The 23,444-nt window shown below is 38.9% G+C and overlaps 1 protein-coding gene and 1 long non-coding RNA gene across 9 annotated transcripts in view; one reads left to right on the plus strand and one right to left on the minus strand.

Moving 5' to 3' along the window:
- DIDO1 (death inducer-obliterator 1) overlaps window positions 1-23,444 on the plus strand; it is a 70,084-nt gene that overhangs the window by 41,152 nt on the left and 5,488 nt on the right. For 7 of the 8 annotated variants that reach the window (XM_081010978.1, XM_081010973.1, XM_081010976.1 and 4 more), the window contains 9 exons: window positions 6,636-7,116; window positions 7,700-7,859; window positions 8,400-8,516; window positions 8,663-8,770; window positions 9,719-9,854; window positions 10,142-10,688; window positions 11,600-11,753; window positions 14,209-14,298; window positions 15,416-15,611. In XM_081010978.1, the coding sequence (XP_080867104.1) occupies window positions 6,636-7,116; window positions 7,700-7,859; window positions 8,400-8,516; window positions 8,663-8,770; window positions 9,719-9,854; window positions 10,142-10,688; window positions 11,600-11,753; window positions 14,209-14,298; window positions 15,416-15,611 (1,989 nt within the window). Of the gene's footprint in view, window positions 1-6,635; window positions 7,117-7,699; window positions 7,860-8,399; window positions 8,517-8,662; window positions 8,771-9,718; window positions 9,855-10,141; window positions 10,689-11,599; window positions 11,754-14,208; window positions 14,299-15,415; window positions 15,612-17,117; window positions 17,283-23,444 lie in introns of those variants that run through there. The other variant, XM_081010979.1, reaches the window with a different exon arrangement.
- Window positions 1-23,444, minus strand: part of LOC308480243 — a 54,729-nt gene that overhangs the window by 19,792 nt on the left and 11,493 nt on the right. The window contains exons 3-9 of the long non-coding RNA XR_013987938.1: window positions 17,930-18,045; window positions 16,162-16,234; window positions 12,272-12,501; window positions 10,135-10,270; window positions 8,376-8,487; window positions 6,545-6,625; window positions 2,849-2,950 (exon numbers count right to left, since the gene is read on the minus strand). This is a non-coding gene — a long non-coding RNA (uncharacterized lncRNA). The remainder of the gene's footprint in view (window positions 1-2,848; window positions 2,951-6,544; window positions 6,626-8,375; window positions 8,488-10,134; window positions 10,271-12,271; window positions 12,502-16,161; window positions 16,235-17,929; window positions 18,046-23,444) is intronic.

A 23,444-nucleotide genomic window follows, 5' to 3' on the forward strand; every position in this document is an offset into this window, starting at 1 on the left:
GGGAAAGTTGAACAAAACAGTAAAAAAACAAAACAGGAAAGTACTTCCTGCCTTTCTAGGGGGGAAAAAGTTTAAGCTCAAATGTTCTAGACTAGGTGTGGGAAACGTTTGACCCTCTAGACATTGCTGAACTACAAATCGGATAAACTCCAGCAAGCACAGCCAGTGGCCAAAGATGATGGGAGTTGTAGTTCAGCAACATCTGGAGAACCAAAGGTTCTGACACCTGGTCTAGACAGTGAGCTGTTTTTATGAGGGATTCTGCTATGTCGGAATACCATCACACAGATCTGAACAAATGCAGGTCACTAAATGGCACTGCAAATGAATGCTGTGTCCAAGACGGCTTAAACTCTCCCCTTTGATTTTATGCAGGCTCTCTTTGCTTGAGAACTGCATTTACAGCCACAATGTGATGGCTTTCAGTTTTAGGTGAAATAGAATTCTGCCTTTTATATCAGCTAATTAAAGTTACTGGTCACTTCCCCCTAGGCTATACCTTCAGCTGCATCAGTGCTTTTTACAGCAAATGACACATACAAAGATAGACTACTCAAGATGAGCCTAGTTTTTGACTATATTCATGCAATCATGGCCATGTGTAGGTTGCTGAGGCTAGACCCATGAAAAGTTGGCAAGAATTCCCTGACTCCCAAGTCGTACCGTTTGTCAATTAACTCCATTTCCCCTCAGATGGATGTTTAACAGATGCACAAACAATTTTGATTTCCTATATGAGGGTGGTCCAACATGCAGCCCGGGGGTTGCATGCACCCCTCAAGGCCATTTTCGACAGCCTTTGGCAGTGTTCAGGACCTCTTAAAGTGGCTCAAGTAGCTGGCTTTTTTTCCCTTGTTGCTGTGAGGCACACAAGAAAACAAACGGCAAAGGCGCTTGTCTCTCTCATCCCCTTCAAGGCCAAACGGGCCAGCCCTCCCCCGCTGCATCCTCTAACCTTGCCCAGGATTGCTCTGTGTATATATAAGAGACAATAAAATAATGTATTAACAGGAGAGAAGTATTTTCCACCCACTGATAATGAACAACTGGATACCTCCACATATTTGCTTAACTCTTGCACTGCATTTTGACCACACATGGAGTTACAATCCTATTTTGCAGATCATAGCCTAGCACACTGATTCAGCGCATACTAACTCGGGAGTAGGTCCCATTATGCTTATACTTAAATATACTAATGGTGTATATTAAATAATATTAGCTATATTGCAAATACTTAAGTAACAATATAAAAATTTGATTCACTCTGGAGCCTCTGGTTTCTGCGTCAAAGTACTCTTGCCACACACTTTGGGAGGTTGGACCACTCTGTCTCAGATTATGAACCAGAGTAATCTGTGCAGGCTTGTGGAGTGGAATGTGAATTGTACAGTTAGTAGAAGTGATTGTCTAGATTTGTGTTAGTCTGGTGTAATAGCCTTCTATATTAAGATCCGCTACAATTTGAATCTAAGAAAATTTTATTTGGGTTGGTGGCTATGGTCAGTCCTGCACTCCTTCCTACTGCTCAGTTCAGTAAACTCCACAGCAGACCCTGCTTGGTATAATGTGCACCTGAATGACATTTTTTCATACTTTCGACTTGATTTGTGGCATACTTGCCCAAAAGAATGGTCACCACTTAGTATTCAACTTACGAAGACCACTAAAACCATGTGTCAGTAGAAGTGATTTTACAAAAGCAGCTGCAAGTAACAGTTATTGGAATTTGTGAATATAATTCCCTTAATTCTGCATACGGTGATCGCCAGCCTTTGAGCATTTGCAGGCAAACACTGTAAACTACTTTGCCCCAAAATGTCTGGATGGAGCTGTTTAGTTGGTATGAAGATGTGGACACTGGCTAGGATAGGATGGAGTCCTCCTTACAGTAGCAGCTAGCCGTGTCTCCAGGTAGCTGCTTAGTCGGGCACTTGGGGAGCTACCAATACGACTGTCATGCAGCTACTGTGCTATCGCTGTTGATCTTCCCTCTTCACCTTCAAGGCCTCAAAGCTTCCTGCCCACAAACAACAGATCAGGGCTGACATCTGTTGCAGCCGTTCTCTCTGCGCATTTGCCCTGGACTGCAGCTCTGCAATTATACTTGTTTTCAAAACCCCCAGCCCTCATTTCACGAATGGGAACACAACAAGCCTGCAGGCAATTTGAGACCCCATCTGTTCTGAAGTGTTTTTCTCTTGTGTCGTGCCTGAGGATACAGCTTGTTTGTTTTTCTCTGTCCCGCTCTTATCCTCCAAGACACAAAATATGTACGTTGCTGTGGCAATGCACAAGTATGGGCAGTAACAGGAGAAAAGAAGGCAGAAAAATCAGGCCAAGTACACATATTGGGATTTTATGTTTGGCTATCTATAGTCTGCTCTCGAATCAGGTATCCTTTCTCAGTATTTGCTCATCTGTTGCTCTTGGGTTCTTAGGCGATTTTATCTCCCTAAAGGTGGATCCCTGCCTCCAGTAGTGTTTTTCTTGCCCTTTCCTTATATGGGGCTTTCAGTGGTCTCCTAGTCAAGAGACTAAAAAGGTCTACATCATCTTTACTTCAGCAATTCTGCACCAGGCGATTCCAGACCACACACTTCAGCCCTCATTCTTAAAATGCAGTATTTGAGTTACTTTCATGGGAAGGGTTTGATACTACATAAAAACACAGTAAAACTAGTATGGGCCCTTGTATTCATAGATTGCTGGAATTTCTCAACACATCTTGACAGGCTGGGTGGGTGGTTTTTTATGATGAAATACATGTGCTTCAGAATTGTTAATGCCAAATAACCCCCGGGACCTTATGAAGAAGGGCAGGCAAGAAATTGAATTAATACCTTACTTTGTATGCATAAGCAGGGAAGCCCATAGTGTGTTGTCACTCTGTGGCTGCTGTAAATTCCTCACAACTCTTCCACCCGTCACAGCTGGCATGGTCAGTTACCTGGAGGTTAAAATGAAAGAGTGAGAAGCCCATGATGAAAAACTAGGTTCTTAGTTACTTCAACTCCCAGTTGCTTTGGTAGATTTGTTTATGCTACAGCTGAAGAAAACAGAAAGCTTGCTACTGTGCGACAAATGCCTCCTGTTGTGTCTAATCATTTACATAGTGGCTTTTGCAGATATGCCAGTATTTTTCAGGCTGTCAGTGTTCAACTGCTAAAATGGAAAAAATAAGAAGAGGTTAGATCCTGTTAACTTTTCAAATGTAAAACCAACAACTTAAACTAAATGCAAGTTTCAGTAGGAAAAAAATTAAGTCTTAATCCTGCATTTCCTGAGAGAACTTACTGCAGCCCTTGGGAGACTCTGTGTCTCTTCTATAGAGAACATTCGTTACACAAAAAGAGCATCTCGGGATATTTGTTTATAAGAAGGCAAGCTCAAAAGCAATTCCTGAAGGTGATCTATTTTTCCTATACTGTATATGGTATATCTAACATTTTCTGTATATGTTTTATAATTTGGAATCACAGAGCTGCAGAGTTGGAAGGGACCTCAAGGGTCATCTAGTCCAACCCCCAGTAGTGCAGGAATCCTGATCATAGCTGTCCCTTGGTTGGCTCAAACCACCAACCTTCTGGTTAACAGTCAGACACACTGAGCCATTGTGCCATTCTTCAAACCAGTTTGTGCGTAAGAGCAGAGATATGTTTCAATGAGACCCTATGCCAAACACCCACTTCTCCCACACTAGACATCAGAGGTGTCTAGTTTATATGCCACTTTCCCACGGTAAACTGTCCAAAGTGGCTGCCACTGTTACTCAATTATAAAAAGGCAAAACATTTTTTGCCAAGGGTGCATTGTCTACATGATTTAAGGTGTATCAACAATAAGGTACAGAAACGTGATTTAAAAATAAGAGCTGGGCTTTTCAGAATGCTGCAGTTTATATTCTGAGCTTATCCAGAATTTGCAAGTACATAGAGTCCTGTGTTTGCTCTATGCTATTACCAGATTCTAATTTATTGCAAAAACGAGTGATGATAAAAAGCAGAGTGATCAGATTCCTCAAAGGAATCCTTGTGGAGGAGCATCCCTGGGGATAAGGTGAATACTTAGTGATTTGTGTAGATTAGGAAAAGAGACTACTAGGAGTTCCAACGGGGCAGCTACAATTGGCTTTGAAGCATGGAGGGGACAGGGATTTGGGAAGAGCAAATTATATACAAGTACCAAAAGGAAAACTTGAGTAACTGGGATGAACACATCAGATACTGCATCTCCAATCTTACGAAGCCTAATTGCAATGAGTGAACAAGTTATCTGTTTCTGAATCTATTTGTGTGCTAAATCAAAAATATTTGCGAAACTAAACTTTAATATGTGTAAAAAGTCAACATTATAGTATAATGAAGTACACATTTTTATTATCTCCATATGAAACGTAACTTGCAAGTTTTGAAACTCTAAATTAAAATTATTTAAATGCTAAAGATTTGACTTTTAACTTGGAACCATAGGCGTTAGAATTTGTCTTTCTAGCAACCTGGTTTTATTGGACCACTGTTCTGCCATGTGGGTATTTAGTATGGGATGCCATGGTCAGAGTGCTAACTCAGTGTCAAAGGTTTGTGCTGTGCTGCTGCCACAAGCTGACCTTGGAACAAACATAGTTGTGTGTGTAACTCTATGGGTTGTATCCAATTGGTGTCCTTACACAAAAGCTTTTACAGTGGTACCTCAGGTTAAGTACTTAATTCGTTCCGGAGGTCTGTACTTAACCTGAAACTGTTTTTAACCTGAAGACCTCTTTAGCTAATGGGGCCTCCTGCTGCCGCCGCACCGCCAGAGCATGATTTCTGTTCTCATCCTGAAGCAAAGTTCTTAACCTGAAGCACTATTTCTGGGTTAGCGGAGTCTGTAACCTGAAGCGTATGTAACCTGAGGTACCACTGTACTGCTAAAGAAAGGCAAGGTAACAATCTTAGATTACAAAACATTTCTGTGGTTAAATATTCCTTTCTGAAAAGCGAGTTCTGTATAATTTTTATATAAACATAGTATAAACATCAAGATTATTGTGCTTATCTCCTATTGCTCTTGAACCTCTGTAAAGAACTATTTATAGTAAAGGCGTAGTATTCTCTTCAACAGGAGTATTTATGCACTTATTTCAACTAAACCACATGAAATAGCCTAATCACAAATGCAAACATTAGTGGCTCTTCATTTCAGGTCTTTTCCAATCTGGCAATAAGTGCCATGCCATTCACAATGCTATCATACATATAGATACGCCGACTCGATCGAGTGGACAGAACACTAGCTCACCATGAGTATTTTGAATTATCTGATGTGGTTGGACTCTGATCCCATCCAGTATGCTAAACATTAATGAATGCAAAGTTGTACTCCTACTGTAGTAGTTTACATGAACTCATTTGCTCAAGATAGCAGCACTTTGCAGAGATTTTTAGCAAGTATGGTTTTCAGCTACCAAAATTACGGCCTATATTTTAAGATGCTGCTTTAAAAATGATGACTGAAAACTGCATAATAACAAGCAGTTCACACTACATTCCTTCTGTTAACGAGTGTTATACTGTTCCTCATTCCAGCCATTGTCCAGATCTATTCAATTGTTAATAGAGGTTATTTTTCTTTTGAATGTGAGTTATTTCACATGTGCATCTATATATCTAGATACCTTAGTTTCTATAATTTAAATAGAACCTTGCAATTTCATTTTAAGGCAAGTGTTTGTTTTCGAGGGAGGCACTTATTTACAGAAAACACTTGTGAATATCATAATATGCTACAATCCTTCAAGTTTCTTACTGAGCATGTGTTGAAATGCTAGGAAAGTTGTGGTCGATTGTGACCACACATATACAGGTAAGAATGAAAGCTGATGTTACGATGCAAGAATTCGCATGATGTTACAAGCAGAATTCTAAAGTGTTTCCGGTGAAATGATGCTGCGGAGAGATGCAATAAAATCATCTTTGTTTAGTCAGATGCTATTCTAACAAATGCTCTTCTGAAACGTTCAGCTTAAGTATTTGGTTTGATGTGTTGTGACCATTACTTCACACTGATAATTCAACATATCTGATACAAGCATAATAAATGTTAGAATTGTTTGCATGATTTAGAAAGTGAATATTCTTTCTTTTCCTTTAAAAAAACAGCTTGTATGCCTGAGCCTTATACTTGCTGTTTTGTATATGTGTTAGCTCATGTGTGCAATCTTTGAAGATGGGTCTACTTTTGTTTTAAAAGTGTGAAAAACACGTATTCGAAATAGCTTTCTTTTTGATATGTTTTCTCTCCTTAAGAGATTGTACCTTTCCTGTTGGTAAACTTTGGGCATGATTCATTTGCATCATGGGCACAGCCCATCTCTCCCTGTGTCTTGCAAGTTTATTGTGTCAAATCAATTTGTACAAAAATAAGGCACCTTCTTCATAAAACCAATATAAGTTTCTATCACTTCTATAAGATAGCTTTAAACAACAAATATTGTTTGTCCATAATCTAGCCTAAATTGATCTTCTTTAATCTCTTTATTTTCATTAAAAGAATTACGCACATGTTTGGCTTACTGGATCATGTCTCTTGTTGAATCTTTGCAGGACTTGTTGAAAAAAATATAATTTATTGTGTTTTGTTCCTGTTAACAGCACAGAAAGAGGAACGTAAGAATGAGGATAAGCCAGCTGAATCTTCAGTAGCATCAAAGAAAATGGTTGTGTCAACTACTGCAGCGTCTCAACCCACTTCTGCAGTGTCTACCCAAAGCAGAAATCTGCCCTTAAAGAAACCTTCTACATTTACTAGTTCTAAGCATCCAATTAAATACTCTGCTGCAGGTTTCAAAGGGGTGATACCTAAGAAATCCTCACTTTCAACTGGTCCACCTACATCAAGCAATGTGCCATCATCAAAGCCTTCACCTTTGTCCTATGGTACACCCTCAGTTTATAAAAAAACAATTTCCTCTTCAAGCATTGGTGGAGGACTCAGGAAGCCCATGGTGTCCTCTGCTTCTTCAACAACTTCCTCAGCTACACAAGCAAAATCTGCAAGTGCTAGTCAATCACAGCCTAACTCTCAAATTCGCCAAAATATACGGAGATCTCTTAAGGAGATATTGTGGAAAAGGTAGGCACCAAGTGTACTTGCTCTGTGCAAATAATCTGTATAGTTTAGGATAATCATTAGTTGTAATGCTGCGTGAACAGTGATATTCATTTCTTCTCACCTTTCATAGCACTTTAGATAATGTATCTGAAATAAGTTTAGTGCTAAAATATTTGTGAATATTTTTGACTGAGCAGGAAATACCTTAGTCAGTAAATGTCAACATTTCTTAAAGTTTTTAAACAAAAATAGAAGGCCCCAAAGGCAATCTTACTTTCTTGAAAACTAGATTTTTAAAAAAAACATGGTTTCACAAAACAGATAAGCACTGTCCAATATAAATGCATGTGCTTATCACCAGTTTTCCCAAACTATCATTAGTACTTTAAGCAGCAGAACAATCCTCCTGAGTACATGATATTCAGAGGATGTTGCAGCAGTGGATAGTGGGAATCAAAGAAGGAAAATGCATCCTTGGATTAAATAGGCCATTTTTGAGACTTAAGTCATAGAAGATTCTTCCTGCATATAGGTAGATCAAGCTACTTAGCAGTACTGTCATTTTTGACTCCCTTTTCTTTCTTTCCTAACTTTCTTTTGGCAGAGTAAATGATAGTGATGATCTGGCTATGACAGAGAGTGAGGTGGGAAAGATTGCACTGAACATTGAAAAGGAGATGTTTAATTTATTCCAGGCTACAGACAATCGGTATAAGAGTAAATATCGCAGCATTATGTTCAATCTGAAAGACCCTAAAAATCAGGTTTGTATGAAAGCGAATGAATGACTTCTCAACAGCCTTTTTTTTTTTTAAGTGGACAGCCTTTGATTTGACTGCATCATTTATTTTATAGCTCTTTTTGTAAACTGCTTTGAGTTTTCTTTACAATCAAGAGGATTGTAAATTTTATTGGGGTGGGGAGCTTTGGAAGCATGAATGGCTAAAACTAACAAGCTTGGGGCTGTTTGGTTTAGAAAAGAGGCAAGGGAATATGATAGAGATATATAAAATTCTGCATGTGGAGAAAATGCCTGTGGAACGCTCAATCCCATCTATTGTTTGTGCCCATTCCTGATACAGACATGCTTCAAATTATGTTATAGAGTAGACTCTTAATGTTTTGCTAACCTGGCAATATTTTTTTAAAAAATCTATTTTAAATATTTCATTCTATTTACACTTAAGACCCTTTAGAAGGAATTCATGAACTGGATGACAGCATTTACTTGCCTATTGGAAGATTCTCATTTACTAGTTGTGTAAGTAGTTACTGCTCACCTCGAATCACTCCTCTCTCTTTAGGGACTTTTCCATCGTGTTCTTAGGGAAGACCTTCCTTTGTCAAGGCTTGTAAGAATGAAGCCGGAAGAACTTGTATCCAAAGAGCTATCTACATGGAAAGAAAAGCCAGCCAAAGCAGTAAGCAATAAAATTTTGTGGTGTTTATTATGTAAGGATGGTTGATGAGCAATTCCAGCTGATGTGGTAATTGACTACAGATTAATGATTGAAGTCTAGTTCACTGACTTTGTGTGTGTATACAAATCACATTATTGTTTTCATAGGTAATGGCAGCTAGACGTAAATCTTTTGAAAACAAGAAATCTGCTGTAAAACAAGAACCCATCCCAGATGCTAATATGGAAGATTCCCCACCAGTGTCTGATTCAGATGTAAGTATAAGCCACGTAAGGCACTGGTTTACAATTAATTATATAGACCATTTACCAAAATTTAGTTCTTTACATGAAGATATTGTATAATTTAAAATGTCATGTTTTAAGATCTCAAGTATAGTTTATCTGCTTGCTTGCCTTTTTTTATTTTAGAGGGCACAATCCAGTAATGCTCTATAGCAGCTTACACACATGCTGCACAATTCCTGCAGTACTCTATACTTATTCTGAGGTACATGTACACAGTATTGTTTTTTTTTTATTATTATTATTATTATTATTATTATTATTATATTAAATTTGTATACTGCCCTTCATCCAAAGATCTCAGGGTGATTCACAGCATAAAATACAGAATAAAACCACAACGAACATGATGAAAACAAGAACAAACCAAACCAATAGCCCGCCCACCACTCTACACTGTAGTACACTGCCTATTACCTGGAATGTTGCTTTGGCATGGTTCCTATTGCAAAGAGACCAATGATAAACAGGCAACCCCTTATTTGTGCATGGCTGTGTTTTGGGTCATTGTGCATGAGAGCGGAGCACACATAAGCTTGTTCCCACCCCGTTTTCCTGCCACTTCTGGGTCACCACAATGCACACGTGTGTGAATGTCAATTGGTTGTTGCCCGTACATTAATTAATTTGCCCAAAATGGGGGACCAGCACACTTTCTGTTTCCCCACTTGGGTGCTGTCGAAATCTGTGGTGCCAGTAATGAATTTACGCAAACCTTATAAGGATCTCTTTCTGCATATGAGTTTGCACTTGTTGAAAGGTCAAGTTACGTTAGATTTTAGTAGTATCAATTGCTTTATTTTTTGGAGCTGTGGATGTTTGGTTTAAAATCTGTGCATATCTACAGGAATTTGCATGTGTATAGTTGAAATGAGCCTGATACCAGCAAATCATACCATTGCCTCAATTCCCTTTTAGGAGCAGCAAGAGGCAGATCGAGCAGCTCCTGAGAAAAGCAGCGCTCCAATTCTTGATGTTTTCAGCAGTATGTTACAGGACACAACAAGTCAACACCGAGCCCATCTTTTTGACCTGAACTGCAAAATCTGTACAGGTATGCACATGGATTACCAAGGCTCTGTGAACACCCACGTGGTAGAAATGCAAAGCAGAAATTTAAATTACCATATCAATTTTGTTCTGGGTAAACCCAAATCTGGCTGAAGCCTCAATTATACAAATGGCCAGACTTTCTTCTTGCAGTAAAATAAACTTTTTGCTTCTATAAAACAGCAACAAGCAAGAAGTGATTTCCCTGTCTCCAAGGGAAATATAGCACCATGTCCATGAAATGACACAGACTCACAATGTTACATGTTACGTTTTTTTTTTACCATTTAGGTCAGATGTCAGCATCTGATGAAGAACCAGCTTCAAAGAAACTAAAATCGTCCTCTGTTAAGAAGGCGGAACCAAAGCCAGAAATGAAGTCAAAATTTGAAAGCTCGACACCAACAGATGAAGTGGAGGCTGCAAAAGAAGAGGAAATGGAGACTGCTGCAGAACCTGTTGTTGAATCTGTAGCTGAAGTAGTTCCTCAGCCAAGCATAGAAAAAGCTTACATTCCTTTAACACAAGGACAAAGCAATCCATTATCTTCTCTACCCAATGAGAGCTCTCTCTATCCCACATCTTATGCTGGCGGTGTTATCACTACTGTGACAGTCTCTGGGAAGGATCCCAGAACAGCCATGAGCACTTTGTCAACCTCTGCTTCTACTGTGACTTCTGCATTGCATCCCAACCCGGCATCTGACAAAGGTTCTGTAGGGGAAAGTAAACCGGAAATATCCAGAAATACTGTAGCAGCTCCAAAATCAATATTAACGAAGCCATCATCATCATCGGACCCAAGATACTTGGCAGCTCAATCATCCCTAAATGTTAGGTATGTGTGTGTCAGTCTGGCAGAGGGTCACTAGGCCTGCGGTATTGTGCAAAGGGGACCATGCAACCCAATGGTGTGTGTGTATCTAGGTGCAGGGGGAGCCTTCAAATTCCTTCTAAAGAAGGAAGCTTCCCAGAGTGAGTAAAATGGGGGGCAAGGTGGGTGGGCAAGTTAATGGGCATAGCTAGGTTCCCCCCCCCAGCGGGTGGCTCCTTGCTGTCCCCCAATTGTGCAAGGAGGAGAAAAGCTCAGACCAAACACCCTTGCTGCCATTGCAAGTACACTGATGCTAAGTGACAGTGAGGGATCATTCTTTGCCTCTCCTCAAGATGTGAAGGAGGGATAACTTGTGCCAATCTCTCAGAAGCCACTAGGAGGAAAGGACAGCAAAGCCATGAACAGGAGGATTTTTTACTACTTCTGCATACTTTGAAGATTTGCCAAGTCGTATTTACTCATGTAGCACACTTCTCAACCTCTAGTAGCATTGGTGCACAGGAGGAGCCAGTGTTTGTAAGAACTGGGGGACGTGGGGTCACACACTGCCTTCACTCAAGGCAGGTTTATAAATTTCAGTGTCTCTCCATCTTTCATGCAAAAGAGAATCAGTCACAAGTCTTACAATATCAATTCAATCCCTAATAATAACAGGAATTTTATTCATGGGTTAGCAAATTAATGGTCCGTCTTTTGTGATCACTAGCCTTCCACTGAATGTGCTGGAAGTCTTAAAAATTGATTTCTAGCCCATTAATTTAATTTACTAAAAGTATATTTCATAAGATTTAGGATCATTTGATGTGGAATTTGAAAAATGTTGGGGTTGCTTGGGATGGAGGGGCATTTGTAGAGATACAATTTGTAGAGCCACACTTGACACAATTCTCCCTCCTGGGTTTTCTGTTTTGCAGTATGTCGGAGATACGGTCCCCCCAAGAAGGAGATACGTCCGTCTTTCTCTCCCGCCTTAACACCATTTGGAAAGGCTTTATCAACATGCAAAGCGTGGCCAAGTTTGTCACCAAAGCTTACCCTGTCTCTGGATCCTTTGACTACCTCAGTGAGGTGCGACTTTGAAGTGCTTGTGCTTTCTGTGTAACCTATATCTAAAATCATATTTCTAACTAAATTTGCTTTGCGGTAAGAGGTTAGCTATGTAATATGTTACCATGTTTACTCAACATGATAGCTTGAAAGCTAAGCAAATTGACCTATTGACCTATTAACATTTTCAAATTTCATTTAGGTAAGAGTTTTAATAACTCACTGTTCAGACAGTGGCCTGACTGCAAATAGTGTAGCAGTGTAGCATAAGAAATCGGACACAGATAATGTGTACATTGACTTGGCAACCATTTCATGCGGGGCTTCTGTTCCCAGCCCCTGCGTGTGCGGAACACAGATAAGCAGCCCCTGCTCCATTATGTCCCCATTCTGTCTTCTTCTGGGTCCAAAAAGACCATGTGTCGGTGATCATACGTCAATTGGATGCACCTAAAATGGTCACCACCTCTATTGTATCGGACAGCAATTTATTTAAAAAATAATAAAATAGTATTGGTGATCTGTAAGTACAATGGTACCTCGTGTTACGTACTGTCTCCCTTACGAATGCTTCGGGTAACGCACTCTGCTAACCCGGAAATAGATGCCCCTTGTTGTGAACTTTGCCCTGGGATGTGAGCGGAAGTCACACTCCGGTGGCGCGGCAGCAGCGGGAGGCGCCATTAGCGAAAGCACGCCTCATGTTACAAGCGGTTTCTGGTTACGAATGGACCTCTGGAATGAATTAAGTTCGTAACTGGAGGTACCACTGTAAGGGGAAAATAGGAGCACTGAAATGGCATGCTGGATATTCCATTTTTAGTATTAATACTTCATATCAGTAACTGGTAAAGCACTGTTTATCATTTTCTGTTAATTACACTCTTGATTTTCATTTTGGTCTGGTGGTGAGAAGCAGTGAACAGTAATCAGGAAGTGTGACACTGTTAACTAAGTGATGATTGCCACTTTCATGGGATGCCTGCAATATTCAGTGAGCTACCAGTTTCCTGTATTAAACCCAAAAAAGAAACATAGGAAGGAAGTTCAGTATAGTTTATTATCAAGTGTCAAACCAACAACCGCAGACTGTTCATAAATTCCATTATTTGAGGAAAAGCCACCTTGGTTCTTGCATACATTCAAATAGATTTCACGTATTGCTCTGCATTGTTTGTGTAAGAACTGGTGGGAAGGTGGGGAGTAGAACAGTAGCTGAAACACCTGTATATCTTTCCTGCCTTAGAGGAGGAAGATACTTCAGTGTATTCAACTTTTTTTAAGCCTTCCTGTGCTCCTTTTATGGTCAATATGAACAGGGTGCTTGGAATTTTGATTCCTGTGCACCAACAAATTCTGTCAGTGGAATCTTTCTTCCTGTGTTTTGAAGCAGGGATAGGAAGACACCTAAACTTACGGATGTAAGAATAACCCTTTTTCCTCCTAGTTTGGAAAACAAGTATGTTACGATCTTAGGCTCAGTGGGCTATGAATATGATATAGTAGCAATGTTTATATGCTGAATTCTGAGACAAACTGTGGTTAATGCAAACAAATAGAAATATGTTTGCCCCTTCAACTATAGATAAGACAGCTTTATAAATACAAACACAATGTGCCTCAACAGCATGTTTTAGTGACAATTAAATTTTTACTCTATGAAAACAGGCTAGGAATGTTTTGTCACAATTTTCAAAGCTACTTTTTGTAGCTTTAATGTGCAAAAGTATTACTTCTTTATGTAAAAGCTATCTCTCACAGTGCTCAGATGTTACTGTCTGAGCCTAATATGAGAGGGAGTGAGCCTCAGGTTCTTAGCACACCAATAGCCAGCCTTTCCAGCTCATTTTCCTTGTACAAAAAGTCATGTTTGACCCATACAAATACTGCGTTCATCAGTTCCCAAGATCTTGTGGCACCTATCCCCCTTGATGTAGACAGAACATGTAAATAAAAGCAACATCCTACTACAGTGTTAGACATATTTCTTCATTCCCAGATAAGAAACTATAGTTGGGGTACCCAAGGGTGAGATGTACTCCCTCTCATACCAGATTCAGAAAGGAACATATGAATGAGCTGTGGTTTGTGGAATTAAAAGGGGACTGTTTTCTGCTAGCAATTTGAAAATCGAAGTGGAAGGATAAACAGAATTGTGAACATAATGGCCATAGCTACAGTAAAATCACAGTATACCGTATTTTTCCATGTATAAGACTAGGCTTTTTTTAAAAAAAAAAAAAAGTCAAAAATTAGGGGGCGTCTTATACATGGATAGTGCCAAGGGTGGACTGGTGATTGGTTGTTGCTGCAAAAATAGGGGGCTTCTTATATATGGAGGCGTCTTATAGATGGAAAAATATGGTAGCTTCTATTTATATTCTGTTGGTATAATTCTATTTACTGGAAGGTGTGGGGCAATATACTTTGCCCTCAAACTGCCCTCTTCTCACATTATGTAATGCTTCTTATCTAGGATTTACCTGATACGATTCATATTGGAGGGAGGATCTCACCGAAGACAGTATGGGATTATATTGGCAAACTGAAATCATCTGTGTCAAAGGTACTTTTTAAAAACCCTGTTTGGTAATGGTGAAAGAATTGAACTTTATTTGAAATAATAATTGTGGATGGGGTCCAGTGAACTATATAACTAAGTTATTCTACCTAAGGGAGGAGGACACTGCTGGCTTGAATTTATGGTACAGCAGCAACTCCTAATGTTTTTCACACGTCTCTCTTGAAATGTGAAGGAGACTTCTTTTTTAAACATGGCATACAGGCCTATTCATCAAAATAAAAAGATAAAATTGCTCCTACCCATACCCACCTGCACCCCAGCAGCAGTTTGGATTCTTGTCAGTAATTTGCACCTGAAATTCTTTAAGATAAGCAAAATACAATAATGGCTTTTCCTGCTGGCTGTTACTTCCCTTCCACATACTCTCATCACTTCTTCCCTGCCCCAACCGGTTCTGTGTTAGTAACATTTCAATTTCCAGCACAGCATAAATTATCACTGACTTCCTATGAGCCATCATAGTAAGAATCCTTACTAGATCTAACCCTAAAAGTGTTTTAATAACGAAAAATTCAGCAACCTTAAATAATGTAGAGTAAAATTATATTGATAATTTTACATAATCTTTGCTTATTTGATGGCAGTGAAATAAGGCATTTTTTAAAGCTGCACCATCTTTTGGATCACCAATATAACTCCATATTTACTGCTGCAGACCCTGTAATGAGTGTCTGAGGCCCTTCTTCATGTGCTCCTCCAAGAGAGGTCCAGATAAGTGGCCACACAAGAGTGGGCCCTTTCTGCAGTGGCTCCCTGTTTGTGGAATGCTATCCCCAAGAAGGCTAACCTGGTGCCTTCATTACATATCTTTAAGTGCCAGGCAAAACATTCCTCTTTTCACAGGCCTTTGGCTAATTATACAATTTATGGCTTTTAAAACTGTATGTGGGGGGGGGGTGTTATTGCTTCCGTTTGTTATTATGGTATGTATTTTTGTAAACTACCTTGTGATCCTTAGATGAAGAACGGTATAGAAATTGAATAAGAATAATTCTGAAATTATTACTTCAAAAGTGAAGTGCATTGATGCCATGTTGCCCTCACTTGCTATTTATTTAGCAATAGGTTGGTATTTTTCCTTTATATTTTTGTATTATAGGAACTATGTTTGATCCGCTTCCATCCTGCAACAGAAGAAGAGGTGCCTTCCTACATTTCTCTGTACTCCTATTTTAGCAGTCGTGGCCGATTTGGTGTTGTTGCTAATAACAACAGACATGTCAAGGACCTCTATTTGATTCCTCTCAGTGCAAAGGATCCTATTCCATCCAAACTTTTACCCTTTGAGGGACCAGGTAAGCAATGAATTGTAGGAAACCCAAATACTTCTGCCCTTCTATGTTACAACTATAAATACCATACCAGACATCATTCATAACACACACTTCAGCTGGATAAATGTAGAAAGGGAAAGTACCATATACCGGTCGATTGCAGTATGTCCCTGGTTGATCGCGGGATCATGCCCCCCTCCCCCCCAAAGCTCAACAACTTTGATGCTTTCCCAACAAAAGCTCAGCAACTCTGGTCAATCCAATGGGTAGCTCACTGCCATTTTTTAATAGATCACAGCCTATTGGAAGTTGGACGTGCCTGCTATATACAAATCATAGTTTGGGAAATTGGGGGACATAACTACAAGAACTTTTATCTTTTAAAAAGGCACAGGGAGGTTAGTTAAGTTGGTACGCAACATGACATGCTCCAAATGAGCAGAAGTGGTCAGCATCTTTGAACAGAAGCAAACACAGAAAGCCCACGGGACATCACTGACGTTGAAAGGTAAGATTGTCATTTGCAGACTATATTATAGGTGTGCTTGAACTCCTACAATCAAAAACTCACAAGATCTCAAGATTTCAGGACTGAGCTCGCCCAGTGGTGTGAGGAATGTCCCAAGGAACTCAAGCTTTCATAGCTGAAAGAGACACACACATAAATAAGCTGTAGTTACACACTAGTCCATCAGCTGTCTTGACACTGATAGATTCATTGCCCCAGGGAAGAGAACCACAGTCTCTGTCTTATTTCTAGAGGGAATGCTGTTTTTCTATCTAAAACAGATTTTAATCAAACAGATACTGCATACTAATTAGTCAGAACTGATTAGAAATAAGGTATGGTTTATTTCAATACTATATTCCTGAGCTTCTGCACTCTTAAGAGGTCACCCTGCTATTTATGTATGTTGTCCTTCTGAATAAATAACCACACAATACTGCACATATGCTTGTAAGGAAATTCTCTTCGGCTCCAGGATAAATCACAAGAAATTTCCATTTTGACTGGAAAAAAAGACTTTCATCCAGTCTCTTTAGTTTGTGGCAAACAAACTGGGTAGGGGAGAGAAAATTGAGGTTTTCTCCTTTTGTATCTAAAGTAGTATTTCTTGTAACTTTGAATCTTGAACTTCAACCCCTTTCCATTTGTGTATATTGCTGAGGATTCTCAGGAAAAGTCTATGGCACATACTCATTTTACAGGCCTGTTAGGCATAGCTGTCAGCCTGTTGGAACTGAGATTACAACTTAGAAGTTGTAACAAATCTGACACTTCCCCACAACTGTGCATTTCATGGTTTGGTTATGGCAAACTAACTTCCTTGAAACCGTACTAGTCATTTAAGGAACTCCGCATAAGCTTTTGATAAACCCAAGCATCCCTAGAGCACCATCTGAAAACCATACTAACATAGGGCACACTCTAAAATCCTATAAACAAAGAACCTTATTTCAAACCACTTGAATCTGAAAAAAGAACCACAATTTCAAAATATGGACTGCCTGAACCATTTTTTTCAGATTCCACGTTGCTCTTGATTCTGAAGGCCTAGTTAAATGTTCAGGGGAAGAGAAGTCTTCTAAAGGGTTGTGACAACTCAGAAAGCATGTGAAATTTGTTTGAAAGCACCCCCATCATAATCCTCCTTGATGACAGCATACACATACTTCTACCAGCAGGTTTTTTTTTAAAAAAAAAAATAGAGGACACAGTCCAAATCATAATTTCCTGTGTGTGTTTTGAGGTGAGTCATATACATGAAGCCTATTAGAACCTTTTCGGATAAGTTGTCTCAGTTCTCAGTATACGCGGACATGTACGGGGAGAGGTATAAAATCTGCTATCCATATATTTTAATGAAATTTACTGCTCTTATTACATGATCTTAATAAAATGTATTTTGTGCAAAGTGGTCATTGTCTCTTTCAATTCAGATGTTTTAGTGGCTGTAACCATGTATTGGACTCGGTCTAGTTAGTAAAATAAGTCTTATTTTATAGTGACACCTGCTAGGTTGCTAAAAATGTTATTCACACACATAGTTGAGACATATATTCTGTATCACAGGATCAATTCTGGGTTTCAGACTGTTGCTTTACCAGGCTGGGACAAAATATTTTAACAAAACAAATATCCTAAAGCATTTTGGTATCAGTTGGTATCAGTTATTCAGTAGAGCTTGCTCTGATATGTTTAAGATAGAGACTACAATATGCTTGACAGTATAATCCTCTACATATCTACTTAGAAGTTAATCCTCTTCAATTTCATAGGACTTACCCAGGACTAAGTTTGGTTTACAGAGGTTGTAGGTGAAATGGTTGTGACATACCTAGTGGTGATCATAAATAGTGGAGCTGGAGTACATCATGTGAATTCCCCTTCTGTGCCTGGACCATTAGATGACTGCTGCATGTCAGACTTCTGTTCTACAAGAAGTCACTTCAGCTGATGTCAAAACCAAGAAAGAAAAAGAAAACATAATTTGTACTGGAACTGAAACATGTTAATGTCACTAAACCTTAGGAGTTAAAAGTTGTAATTAGTTAAATCATTCTGTGTTTGGTGAAATAAGCTTCATTGCTACCTGCTTTTTCTTCTCAATTAGTAATAGGGAACGGAAATATGGGAAATGGATCAGAATGGCTGTCCCATTCCCCGCAAGGAAACCTGCAGTGATATTGTTCCAACCTACATGAATTATCACAGCTCCTCCATCATCAGTCCCATGTGTGAGATTCACATACCTGACACTGCTAAGCAGTAGAATGTCCAAGAAGCACTTGGTCTCTTATCTGGCTGTTTCTTTTCCTACACTGACTAATGCAGGGCAGGGGAGGTGGGATAACCTAGGTGGATCCTTCAAGTATATGGCCCCATGCCAGCTGCCACAGTTGCAACAAGCATGCCTTCTTGGAATCAGGTTCTATTCACTAAAAACCTTTTCAGCACTTGCAGACATTTATGCTGAAACTTGATGAAGATTTTCTATTTTGTTCCACAGACCATTTTGACTTACATATTTTCAAACACTGGCAGTGTCTCTTTCCCCCCAAGGAAGTTAGCATGTTCTCAAATCTACAAATGAAATCATTGATTGGTGGAATCGGGAGTGGATATCTGCAGAACTCATCTCCATACACTATTGAAGCTTGGTGTTTCTTTCAGCAAAAGCTTAATATTTTAGTCAATAGGTATTCCCTAGCCCAAAGCTAGAAGAATATTAAAAGAAGAACATTGAGTATCTTGGTAATTGGAAGGAGGATCTCCGCAGTGAAAAAGCACCACTTGTACCTTTGATGCATTATTTATAATACAGTACTATGTGCAGTCCGGATCATCAACATGAGACTCTCAGGTGCACATGTGCCTACAAGAGCCTTTCCTGCTTCTGGAATTAAGACTTGAAGAAAGCATTCAATTCTAGTCAACAGAATAGGTTCCTGTGCATGTTTGGCTCCTCATTCTCTCTCGTGTGTGTGTGTGTGTGTGTGTGTGTGTGTTCCCCACAACTTTTCCAATATGCACATTGCTCACTGGCTCAAAATGATTAGTGACTCCAAAGAAGAGCAATATTTACAGGGCACCACACCATTCCCACAGCCTTTTTTTTTTTTTTACTGAAATTCATTTTCTGCTTTACTCAAAAGCAACTATAATAATCATACTGCTTACTAGATAGTCTGTGCTTGTTGGTCAGGCTGAGCACAACTAACATTGAGCGATTGTGTAAACCAGTCTTAGTACTGCTGTCAATTCCAATTATGAATAAGGGACATTACAGTGGATGCTTGGGTTGTGAGCGTGATTCGTGCGGAAGGCATGTTCGCAACCTGCAGCGCACACGCGGGTCGCGATTCGGCGCTTCTGCACATTCGCAAAGTGAGATTTAGTGCTTCGCATGCGCCAGCGCCGAAACCCGGAAGTAACCGATTCTGGTACTTCTGGGTTTGGCATGGTGCACAACCTGAAAACACACAGCCTGAAGTGTCTGTAACCCGAGGTATGACTGTATTAAGGTTCAGGTAAAGAAGGCTATAAAAAAGATCACTGAAGTAGCCCTACAGCTGCTTAATGAGCAGCACTGGTTTGCACCTACAGTGGTAACAAATCTTTTATGAAAACTTACTTTATAAAAATTCTTGGTTTTATGTCAAGAAATAAGCGTTCAGGGCTTTTTAAAAGTTTATGGGATGTCTGTCTTAATTTCTTAGAAACTTAATTTCTTAGAAACAGTAAGCCTCCATATACTTACCTGAATTCATAATATGGGCAGCAGCAACTAGACAGGAATTGATAAGTTTCCCTTAGGGGTCATATTTTTAATATAGTTTACATTCTTTCCTCTGATTCATATTCAGATCAAACTAGGTAGGAATATAGTGTACAGTAAAAAAATACTAGTGGTTTTTTTAAAAGGACTAGCTTTTTTAAAAAAAAAATCAGTATTTTTAACCTTCCTCCAGAAACAAATGTTGGTACGCACTTTCATTTTTAAAACTAGGCTCTTATAAGAACCTAAGATGAACCTGCTGAATCAGACCATTGGCCCATCTAGACCAGCATCATGTTCTCAATGGGGCTGACCAAATGCCTGTGGGATGTCTGCAAACTAGACCCATGAGCACAACTAGACCCACCTTAGATCCCCAGGAACTGGTAATTAGAGCCATAATGCCTCTGACTGGAGGTTGAATAGAGCCATTGAGGCATGTAGCAGCCACTGATAAACTTTAATAAATAAATAGGCTTACATGGTTGCTCATTATGCCTCCACAAAGAGTATAGTCTCTTTGTCACATTATCCCCAATAGTCATTGCTTGTAACCTGGCTTGCTTCGTGTTTCCATTATCCACAGAGGCTAAACAGCCACTCAGAAGCTGCTTTCTTAAGTAGTGGTTTTAAATTTTATAGGGTTTGTATTTATAAGCTGGTTTATAAAACATTTCTGCCCACCCTTTCTAAATTAACTAGGTTAGTTACTTATAACCAGTTATTTAATACTTCTTAGCTGTGCACAAGAGATTGTAGTTAACTAATGCAAAATCATTTTTATTTCCATGTAACTTCTCACCTACATCCCCATTGGTTTTAAAACTGGGTTGGCCACCTTGAGGGCAATATAAGTATATATAGTTTGAACCCAGTAAGCCTAGCTCAACACTACACAACACTTTTGAATGCCAGCATTACAGTAGAACTGCTCAGAGTGTCAAAAAAGTGATGGAAGGAGAAAACACGGCTTGACAGAAGTGTAGGTGGATTGTTCTGAGAACACCAAAGTTTATGTGGAGTACCACAGATCTTTGTAAGATTAATAGGCAAAAGCTGATCAAATTGTCCATGAAAGATTAGGCACAATTCTCTGCATGGTCACTCAGAAGTGTGCCCAGTGAGTTCAATGGGAATTACTCCCAGGTAATTGTGTAAAGGACTGGAAGATAAATTAATCAGAACAGTTAAGGGGATGCAAATGACAGCTTCCTTCGGAATTACAAACTAATTTTTTAAAGGTCAGAATAAACATTTTTCACAACCATGTTTTTTTTAAATGTGGAGTTATTAGTAATGATCATTCTACATTTATTCTTTGCTGCTCTAAAACATTTTGTCTTCTAAAAGTACTTTCCTATTTCATGCAATACATTTGTTAAGTCGTTGGTTTTTATCCTTATTCAGCAGACTTTCTGAGCACATGCTACATTTTAAACAGCCAAACAATTTATACTTTTCAACTGAAATGCCAACTTCCTTCATTTTAAGAGAAACAAAGTGAAGTTTTGTCCTATTAAATATATTTAGGGCAACTTAAGTTAATAAACATGATCAGTGTTAAGATCAAAATCTTAAAAAGTAATAGTAATGGAAATGATTAGTACTTCAGCTTTACTTAAAGATCACACACAAAAGAGAATTGAACACAACCAACTAAAACGAGAAAATCAAAATAATGCATTGACTGTCAAAATGTAGAGTAGTAGCCACTAAAGTAATTATTACTTTAGTGATTGTGGGAGGCATCTGATGGGCTAAATCACTGGGATTGCTAGATGAAAGTATTGGATATAATGCAGAACTAAGATATAAAAAGACTACAAATTTGGAAATAATGCATCAGTTGAATATTGTACTTGCCCTTATCTTCCTCCAAATGATAATACATTTAATGCAAATTGGAAATAAAATTATTCTCAGAAGATGAGATTCTTCATCCTCATTACTTAGCACTCTTCTAATAAATTGAAATAGACTACTTAATATTTGATCTGTTTTACTGTAACCTATTAGGGTGTGAGCTATCATGGCATTTAACTATTCTTAAGTCTATAATATTCATATATTCTTAACTATATTCCTGAATGTTTGCACAAGTGGGCAGAATGGACAGTAAAATTGGAGTTGGGGAAAGAAAAAGCAATGCATCATCTACATGACTGTCCAGTTCTTAGGGCTGGAGTCTCTGTTGTATGTATAGTAATGTAAAACTTAAGCGCAACCTTATGAAACAAAACAACAGTGGTTTCCAAGGGCTTTATTGTTACTCGTTTTCCATATATAATAGTATGAATGGTAAAAGCCTAGGTGTATGTATATTCTATTTGTTGACCTAGTGATACTAACTGTGTAAGGTTAAATCTCTATTGAAACATTTAACTAAACTGGAAATTGCTGGATCTCTCTCTCAGCAGTCTATTCCATAATTACCTCTGTTCCATTTCTCCTTTGAGTAATTCTGTATTTCCCCCAGTCATTATGCAGTGCTTTGTTAACCATCAATATGACTTACAGAAAGATCAGATGTTTGTATGTCTGCTGAAAGTAGGACTGGCAAAACTGGTGGTAGTGGTGGTGGTAATAATAATAATAATAATAATAATAATAATAATAATAATAAAAATAAAAAAACACCCTACTCATTTGGCTGTTGATTTGTTAATTATTTGGAAATCATAAAAACGCAGAGTTTTCTATTACCCTCTGATAATTTATATAGTTACTTGTGGAATCCTAAATTTGAGGATTCCACAAGTAACTAATAATAATAAGAGCCACTCTTTATTAAGGATCTAATCAGGCTCTGAAAGGTTAATTGGTTAAAAAATACAGCAGCCAAATTACTGGGGTTCCATTTAGAACTCGTGTTACCCTAATTCAGGGTGCTCATGCTAGTGTTCAAAGCCCTAAACTACAAGTCCCAGTGTCTAAAACACCTTATTTCTTAAGTGGGTGTTAAGATTAGCAGAGAGCGCCCTCTTGATAGTTCTGCCACCCAGGGTGGTGATGGCCTGGGAGAGGGCACCATGCGGCAGCTATGCGCATATAATTCCTTCTCCACAGAGATGCATTCAGCATCTTTTAAAAATGTAGTTTCTGGTGCATGATGAAGACACACCTCTTTACCCTGGCCTTTGACACCTGAGATATATATTTTTGGGTCCCACCCTATTATTTTGATTGTATTTGTTTTAAATTGATATTAATATTGTGCATTACATTGCTGTAACCTGACGTGACCTTGTGGGATGGATAATAAACAAATTAATAATGCACGCTCACCTGGGAGTAAGTACCATTGGACTTAATGGGACTTGCTTGTGGGTAGGCATAGGACTGTACTGCAAGGGTTGTGCTTTGTAGATAAGTGACATGATCCATGGAGGAATCTCATAGGCATCATGTACATACGCAGAGAAGTTCGACTGGCTCCCTCCTTGCTGTCCTTCAGCCAGCAGGTGAAGCCATTCTTATTCCAACAGGCCTTTTGGTACTGATTTTTAAGGAAAGGGCTGGTGCTGTGAATTAAATAGTTTCCCCCTACCCTAAGTTTTTAGCTGTTTCTATTTTA

Source organism: Podarcis pityusensis (assembly GCF_964106645.2).
Source record: "Podarcis pityusensis genome assembly, chromosome: 6".
NCBI lineage: Eukaryota > Metazoa > Chordata > Lepidosauria > Squamata > Lacertidae > Podarcis > Podarcis pityusensis.